At 38.2% G+C, this 9,515-nt stretch overlaps 1 protein-coding gene across 1 annotated transcript in view; it reads left to right on the plus strand.

The window, feature by feature from the left end:
• Positions 1-6,984: 6,984 nt before the first annotated feature.
• LOC149084472 (astacin-like metalloprotease toxin 5) overlaps positions 6,985-9,515 on the plus strand; it is an 11,627-nt gene continuing 9,096 nt past the window's right edge. The window contains exon 1 of the mRNA XM_089234886.1: positions 6,985-7,119. Within this exon, the coding sequence (XP_089091012.1) occupies positions 7,005-7,119 (115 nt within the window). The 5' untranslated portion in view covers positions 6,985-7,004. The remainder of the gene's footprint in view (positions 7,120-9,515) is intronic.

The raw sequence follows: 9,515 nt of genomic DNA on the forward strand, positions 1-9,515 counted from the left end.
AAAATTCGAACGAAATGGATGATTTGTATGGTGTGACCATACATCCCGTATTTCTTGGGACATTCCCGGTTTTCTTTATTTTTCTGGCACAAGGAGGTATTATATATTATTCCCATAATACCTCCATGTTCTGTCCGTCCCGACTTTTTGGCAAAAGTGTCCCGGTTTTTCACGTGCGTCTACAGCCTGCGGTAGACCCAAAACCAGCAACCAATGACAAAGCAGCATTTTATGACGTCAGTGAATAGGGAGGGGAGAAGGTTTTTTCCTCTCATCTTCACTAGAGCTTGATCGCAGGATATGATCTTGGTTATTTGGCACGATTGTTGATTGACGCGAACATACTTGGCGACATTTAATGATAGATATGCTTAATTTTACAGGTGTTTTATAACCGCAATTAGGACAGTGGTTAGAGCGTAAGGCCGGCGTTACACTATAAAAGTTTGATAAATTTTCTTTTATAAAACTTGGCAAAGATCTTTTATAAATTTTGTATTCAATTTTTTTTAAAATTTATTTTATAAAGGAAATGGACCACATTACACTATATAAAAGATTTATACGGAATTGTTTTTGCAAAAGTTTTCGTCCGTTTGTCAGTCTTCGTTAGGCTGGTATTACACTGTAAAACTTTGGTAAAAATTCTTTCATAAAACTTGAAAAATGTAACCAATAAACACATCTGTTACATTCGAGCGAACTTAACTGATCCGCCTATTGGTTGCATTTTTGAAGTTTTATAAACGAACTTTTATCAAACTTTTATAGTGTAATCCCGGCCTTAGTCACGAACTTATTAGTTCCTGATGATGATTTGTTTATGAATAATAATTCATTAATTATAAACAAATAATGAATTAACAAACGGAAATAACCACCATGATGAGTTTTGGATGCTATTTAAGTAATTGATGCTCATAATTAATTTACTCCTACCAGTTAAAACCCGTTTTAATTAATTTAACATCATTAACTCAATCGTTCCCCCAACCATCTTGATTAATTAATAATTGTTTAATAATTATAATTACTAGTGTGAATGATACTTATTGATGAATTAATAGTAATAAGTATTTAAATAAAACTTATTTCTTCATGAGATGGCGCGCGGGGGTGCCGAGCATGGGCGGAGATACGGAGGGGGGGGGGCATGGGGGGCATTGCCCCCCAGCATCAAAGATGAAGTCGACTGATCTAATCCATATATGTATAGATGAATTGACGCATCATCATCATCGTGCCCCCCCAGACTTCCAAGTCTATCTCCGCCTGTGATGCCGAGTGCGCTTTGCCCATTGATCCGCCTCTCCACGCATTGAGCGCATGATGACCCCGCACCCCTCTGGAAATGTCGGGACCCTAACTAATGGTCTTGAATACACGTGAACCTAAACCTGGATGAAATGAGTAATTTTGTGGGAAGCGAAATATTCTAGTTGATCTGTAGCAAAAGAAATGAAATTTCAAATTTATGGATTCATTATTTTTTATTTCGTGAAAGGTTCGTTTTTCGGATACGGAGTTTTGTGAAGGGTCCGGAAAGCGGACCCAAATTTTGGATGAACAGACCCCTAGTAAGTGTAAGTTTTTGTGCGCCACATTCGGCTCGGAGCCCTGGGACAGTGCCCCGATTGCCTCAGCCTAGTTATAGATTCTTGCGGGTTTTTTTTTTTCAACAATAAATATGATAGAAAACCAAGTTGTTGTTTTTTTAATCCAAGAAATACACACGTAAAAGAATCTTTTTTTCTCCCCAGAGAAGGGAGTGATAAGTGAGAGGAGAAGGTAACGTAGCAACAGGGCCGTAAATAGGGGGGGAGCAGACGGGTCTGGTGCCCCGGGCGCTGAACCAGAAGGGGGTGCCGAATTCACCCTTTAACTGCTTCTACATTACAAGGGGCTCCAAAATGCCGACTTGCCCCGGGTGACAAAATATCTAGTTGCGGCCCTGCGTAGAAACAACAGGTTTTTGAAGAGTTAATACATCACAGTGCGGGATAGGAAGTGCATCAGCATAACTCTTTTATCAAACATTGATGAGGAGGCAATATTTGATAAAAGATTTCCCACCTGATATTGGTTTACTGTCAACTATCTCAGATGATAATGAAATAAATGTATCATCTATATGAACCAACAAATCCGGTGATGTGTCATTCGAGCCCGGATATAGCGAAGTGGCACGTGAAAAAAATTCGACAGATCCGATGCTCGTGAAAACCGATACAACGTAAATATTCGAGTTTAATGAAGAAAACTGAGTCCTCAACCTATTCGCGATAATGGAAGAGGTGATCCTCAAGCAGACTTAATAGAACATTAACGATGTTCACGTAAAATATTAATACCCGTGTACTGCAAGTCAGTTGTTCTCAAAGTGTGAGTCGCTGCTTCTATGGGTGAGTCACCAGCCTTTACCAGAGCCAAGCTATCTATATTGATGTGTAACTTTTCAGTGATTTGAAGTAGTACTTCAAGTATTAAGTGAGCCGTGGGTAAACCATTGACTGAGACAAGGGAGCCATGGAATCATGGCTGTAAGTGGTCCATTGAATTGTTATCAATATTTCAATGGTTCTAACGTTTACAAAGACTTTCTTCCAAACCTAGCAAAACTCCGGTCTATCGGCATGGGCAAGTTACTACCGGGTGAGTTGTGCCGGAAATGTGGGAGTGTACCTGTCTGAGTGCCTATCTAGTGTTGTCTGATTTTCCAGCGCTGCCATCGATATTTTAAATTGTGAGTGAAGCGTAATGATTGAATATTTGTACTGTTGTAGGACTGTTGCTCTCAGTGGTGCGACTTTTTAACGCGAGATCGACTAGCCTTCAGGACTCAAAGTTGAAAAATCAACCAACGCTGTGGCGCATTGGCTTACGAAGAGTGAGGAACTCTGACACAAATCTGTAATTACGTCGATCCTTCTTTGAGTGGTTATATGGAAATGAACAGAATCAGAGCGTTATCTAAAGCTAGAGATCGCCATCTAGCTATCGCGTTGACAAAACACACCCGACGTCGATTCTCGCAATAGTACGGTAGTGCTTCAGAGAGATATTCGGGCTTTTTTCTTGAAATACAACTTTCGATTTTATAGGAACTTAATCCATTGAAAAAAAAAAATCGATCCACCAGTGTGGCTCCCCAAAGTAAAACTTGGAAACAACCCTGCCCCCTAAAATTTGCGGACTCGTAGATTGTCACCCACGACATGTAACCTTCAGTGACCCATCCAACCCCAATCTTGCTATAGCCCATGTCTGTAAAACTTAAGAGCATCATAAGGCCCCGGGCATGGCCCCCACATCCTGAAGCAGGGCCCCTAGGCTGGGATCTTTCACGTTCCCCTTTATGATGAATTTATAGTTGAAAAAACAAAAAAAAATTATGAAAATCATCCCGGGCCCCAGGCCTGGAGCCTTGTCAGTCCACCCCTTGTGGGGGCCACGGCCCCAGACCGAGTGATGTTATAGAGCTCCCACTACCTGATTGCAAGTACCAGAAGTATAGGGCCTAATTTACATAAATACCTTACTTTCGGAAATAATATACCATTTCATATATACAAACCAAATACCATAACCCAATTTCATATTTTCTTACCCCTCTATTTCTCAAACAATCATCAACCGAACTCCTTCCCCCCCCCCCCCACCTTGTCATTAAAGTCAGCAAACGCGAACCCCGCCCCGCCCCCCCCCCCACCACCACCACGAGTGGTGACGTATTACTTGAAAATATGAGACCCCCTTGTATCCCTTAAATATAAATATGACCATTCGTTGTAACGATATATTCAACATTATTTTAGTATTGCATTGCAGGTTCACTAGGACGGAATTGAATTCGTTATAACCGATAAGCGTCCAACTGTTTGTTTCTGTTTTTGTAGGCTGATGTTCACATATACGGCATTAAGATATTTGTAGCTCCCACTGACTACCTTACAACTCATTTTCTAATTTCTTTATGAAATCATAAAGTATAGCCTATACGTAAACTTCAGCAATTGAAACTGCAGTGTAGAAAGCATCAGCATTAATCTTTTTTCAAATATAGGACGAGGAGGCTAACTTTGATAAAATAAAACTTGATAAAGAGCGACTTTTATCGAAGTTGTCCATTACACTATGAAATTTTTTGTCAAACGTATTTTATAAATGATCTTTGAAAAAGAACTTTCATAGTGTAATACCGGTCTAAGACACGCGTTGCGAAGGTTGTGGGTTCGAATCCCACTAACTCGACTGAGGTTTTTCTCATTACTATCTTCGTTTTTTTAATGTATGATTAAATGTGATTCATTCATATTACCAGTATCCAATCAATATAAACATGCTTTTATTATAAAAGCATGTTTATATTGATATCTGATATAAGAAACTATCAGAAGAATTTTCTCTTTGCAAAATCAATTGTGACAACGCTGGTAGTACAATATTATGCAATGAATGTGTTGTAATAGGGGAGAATCAGTGCGAACCACTACATCCGTTCGCATCTCCATCGCTAAGAAAGATAATGAAAACCGTTTCAGTGTTCAATAAGAACATGATAATTCAGGAAAAGTCGAGAAATTTCTAACCTTTTAGTTCAGTGGTGCCCAACCTTTTCAAGTCCGCGAACCCCCAGCTGGCTCGGTTCAGATAGAACCGCCCACAACCCGGACTGATGCAAAGCGATTTAATTCCGTTACCACAAAAGAGGCAGGGCTGTGTCGGAAAAACTTAGCTAAGATTTATAGCAATGCCCCCCCCCCAATTTCCGTGCTTGCAAGTATCGAATCACTCGCGTCGTTCTCCCCATGAAGCCAGCTATCAACTCGATGTAACGTATAAGCATTTGACTAAAATGGATAGCTGAATCCAACGACTAGGGTTTGTTTTACATTCCCTTCTACCCCCTGTGTCACCCTGCTCTTTTCATGATATTCAATAAACGAGAAATTAAAAAAAAAAAAAAAGACCCTGTGGTTTCAGTTATTCGGAATTCCGCGAATAACCGAACCCTCGAGAATACGGGAGGCCAACTGTATTGTACGGGGTTGAAAAATGATTTGCGGGTAATCATTAAAAATAAATACTTAGAGAAAGAAACCATAGACATATAGAATTTAGTCTTTATCACAAAAATTAGAAACTTTGCCTAGTTTTAATTTATACAAACGTTTTCAAGACAAATAAATTCAATTGGTCGAATGGTCGACGCGTTTCGGCTCTTCAATGGAGAGCCGTCATCAGGGCCACGTGGTCAGAATTCACACGAATCAGTCGTGGAGGGGTTATGTTTACGTCTGGTCGTCCGAAGAGTTCGCCTTTGTATTTGCTGCGTCCGAGTGGTCTTTGGATGCGAATTGGGGAGCCATCTGTTGCAAAGTGTTGAAAGTTTTGTCACGACTGAGGTTAATAAAGCCTGTCCGAGCTGACGAAATAGGTGGCGTGTTTCTTCCATCATTAACGAGGAAATTCTGGCATGTTCTGATGAAGTATCCCTCGAGAAAATTTAGTTCGGAATTGTGTGTTGCTTTTTTAAAAACAAACGCTTTATCAAAATCAAAATAATGTGAACGATGCCAATAGTGTTGGGCAATAGCCGAAGTATCCGTCTGTCCCTTCTCAACATGCTTTTGGTGTTCGAGAACTCGAATATTTAGATTTCTCCTAGTTTGGCCAATATACCCTTCTTCGCATTTCTCGCATGGGGATGAAGTAGATACCAGATTCTTTGGAGGGTGAGACAGGATCTTTCAAATGGGAAAAGGTGAGTATATTTGTTGGCTGGAATATTGTATGAAAGGAATTTGGTATTTGGAATTTGGTATAGGAATTTGGTATTTCTAATACCGTTGTTCTTCCATTCGATTCTTCAAGTTTCATGATCTCTTCTTCTATCTTAAAGAAATTTGTCTTCCTGAAAGGATGGCTCCCCAATTCGCATCCAAAGACCACTCGGACGCAGCAAATACAAAGGCGAACTCTTCGGACGACCAGACGTAAACATCACCCCTCCACGACTCACTCGTGTGAATTCTGACCACGAGGTCCTGATGACGGCTCTCCACTGAAGAGACGAAACGCGTCGACCATTCGACCAATTGAATTTATTTGTCTTGAAAACGTGGCAAATTTTGTATAAATTTAGTCTTTGTCTATGGGAAGATCTGAATATTTTTTGAAACCTGCTAATGGCTAAGAAATATGAAACAAAGAAAGGGTATGATATTCATTACATCTATAAATTAATATCATCAAATCATCATTAAACATCAAATCCAAAATTATAAAAATCATCATAAAATCGAAAGTCATTTAATGGCTACGAGAATTGGTTGAAATGCTCCGCGAATCGGTATAAGAAAAGAATGTGAGTTTTTTAAATTCATTTAGAAATAGTGAATTAGTTCAGCTCACAAATGGTTATTAGGAATAAACTCCGACAACATTTGAAACAGTATATGTCATTGGAAGCTTCATATATTCCCAATCGGGTTCACAACGCAGCTATAATAATGGACATGCGCAGTATATTGCGCCAATGAGATAGAATACAACACGAACCTTCAAAAATTTTATTTATTAAATATAAAACACATTGATGATTCCAACCATTACACAGATCTACGATGGTTTCAGACATCTCTAATGAATAATTATTTGAAATGAAATCCACTTCTATATACAAACACCGGATTTACCACGTCATCGTTGTTAGTAGTTGCCATATGTAGCATTTGTGACGAATTTTTCTATCACATATATCATCAAAATAGAAACAAGTTGTTAGGATGCCACGATTTTATTCTCACACACACACCATACACGGGTGGGAAAAGTGTATACTATCTCGTAATAAATGCATTTTATCGGGAATACATATGATTAATTTCATTCTAGAAATGGCTGGTGAGATTATGAGATGGGTTTGAGACAGGTGGGAAAAGATAACGACAAAATCCAGGGCGTTAACATGATTTATGTTATTTCCTCGGCCACAGATATTAATGGGAAACGCCATTCTCGGATGTCATAGTGTTCCCACTGCATCAAGTACCATGCTTTCTCTGGTGTTCGTGCTGCTTTTGTTCGGATGTGCGACGTGTGTCCCTCTAGTGGACGGTGAGTCCGTGACATAATATTCATTATAAATTTTTTAATTAAATTTTAATTACTTCTACAAAAGTCGAGATCAAACTAATTGTAATCAAACTTGGGGAAACAAACTAAACCGTGGGGTGAAAAATAACTCTGATCACTCGTAGAAGTTTTAAAAGTAAAATGATTTCTAAATTTGTTGGAAAAAAATCCATATTTGAACAAAACTGAAAATAATGGAATGATCGGAATCTTCTATTTATACGCTGATTTTATTCACATCAAGAAAAATATTTCACGTCTAGTCACTAAGTGCGGGAAGATAACGTTAATTTTCAGCAGAGATATCGCTGAAGAATCAAAACAGTGGTGAAAAATTGAACTATGTTTTTTTGTATTGAATCTTTATTTTCCCCACGGTCCATATATCCAATATACAGTCGAATCCCGTTTTAACGAATACCGTTATAGTCAAAATATCGCTATAGCGAACACTTTTCTAATCTCTCAGATACGTTTACATAGGAACAATACTAAAGCCTGCAATTACTTTACAACGAAATACCGTTATAACGAAGTAATTTCTCCGGTCTCTTGGAGTTCGTTATGAAGGGATTCGACTGTACCAAGTTTCATCAAAATACCTCCATCAGAATGGAAGTTACGTACATCTGAGTAGTCAGGTTATTTATAACCACCCTTTATAATTTATAACCCTTTTTTCCCTAATATTTTTTTTCACCAATTCGCAAATCATTTTTTGCCATTTATGGCGGTTCGCGAAAATTTTCACCCGATTTCAGTTGTCTGCAATGAGGTTGAGAAAAACTGAATTAAATCATACGAGGCCCGGGCTTTATAGCCAACAGGTAATTTTGGACATTGTCTTGCGGATTTTTTTTCTAAAGATGTCTCGGTATTTATCAGTGAATTCGCGTTATGTCTCGGTATTTGTTAGTGTTTGGCCCAGTTTCTCGGTCACATGATCTGGTCACCAAGTCCGGTCCCATTCTGTAAATTGGCTATGATTCCATAAGTGATGTGAATTGTAACATGGTAGCTTCTTTTCCGACACCAACAACGTGGGAAACAATTAACAGTTTGACTAATTCAAGATTTTTAATCGATGGCCATATTCGTTTTGAATTTTCGTATTTCTTTCGAAATTTCCATTTAACTCCTTCGCTTACAAGCTATTGGCAAGAAATTAGGATACTCTATATGAATCGGCGATAAATATGGTAACCTTGTCCTAACCTAATCGCACGTTAGAAAAAGGAAAAGATGGAGGTGGAAAAAAAACGTAGAACAAGAGGAAGGGGAAAAAACTACAAATGAAAGGAAAACGGTATAACAGATAAGTTGATGACAGAGTATATACGAAGCATATTTCTCTTTTAACCCTCAGCTTACCTGTTTCCTTTCGCTCTCAATATGCACATAGTACATCACACGTGGGGAAAAAATTACCAATAGGAGTATAGAAACAAACGGAGGTAAAAGTGCAGCTTTGTTTCGGGAGAGTTAAAACAAGTCTTCATGAGGAGAGAGGAGCAACAAAAAAGAGGGAGGACTTATTTGATTTCAATCCCCTGACGCTTGGGCGAAAAATTACGTCCTTTGATCATAAAGTGGTTAAAAAGAAGTACCGTAATTTCACACAACTATGGTCCAAAATAACACCAATTTCTACATTAATTATCACAACTTCTGTATTCAAGCTACTTAATTTTTTTTTTTTTTGGTGATATTGTGCCTGTTGAAAGATCAAGCATTAATGTTAAACACTTTTTTTATTCCTTATGTATCTCAAATATGGATTCTTTTGAGCAATTAAATTTTGGATCATAGTTCACTAAGTTACTAAGTTAGTTCACTAAGATCATATATCACTAAGTCCCAACACAATATTTTGTGTTATAAATTACTTACGGACCATAGTTGAGAGAATGCACTACCACTATATCATATATTGATCTTTATCCTCTTTGCTAATCGATGGAGAAGGGTTTTATTTTTTTTTTAAATTCGACCCCTAAGGGAGTCAAAAAGGTGATTTCATAGAAAAGCCACACTAAACCAAAAACACTGAAGCTATATTCATGAAATTTGGTCAGAAGTTTCGTTTCATGACGTAACTATGGGGAGTTTTTTCGAAATTCAACCGCTAAGGGATAAATCCGTCGTTGGAGAAATCAGCCGAGCCGAAACCGTTAAAACCAAAATTCAACCCCTAAGAGAAGGGGGTTCAAAGGTTATATGGAGCAATCATCACTGAGCCGAAATCACTGAAGTCATAAATATGAAATTTAGTCAATCTATATATATATATAATTGTTTTTCTGTGTGTCTGTCTGTCTGTCTGTGTGTATGTTCGCTATACAAATCTACAATGTTTGCATCGATCGTCGCCAAATTTT

This window comes from Pholcus phalangioides, unplaced genomic scaffold, assembly GCF_987345545.1.
Source record: "Pholcus phalangioides strain wild (caught in Gottingen) unplaced genomic scaffold, Ppha-v1.0 ptg000008l_1, whole genome shotgun sequence".
Lineage (NCBI taxonomy): Eukaryota > Metazoa > Arthropoda > Arachnida > Araneae > Pholcidae > Pholcus > Pholcus phalangioides.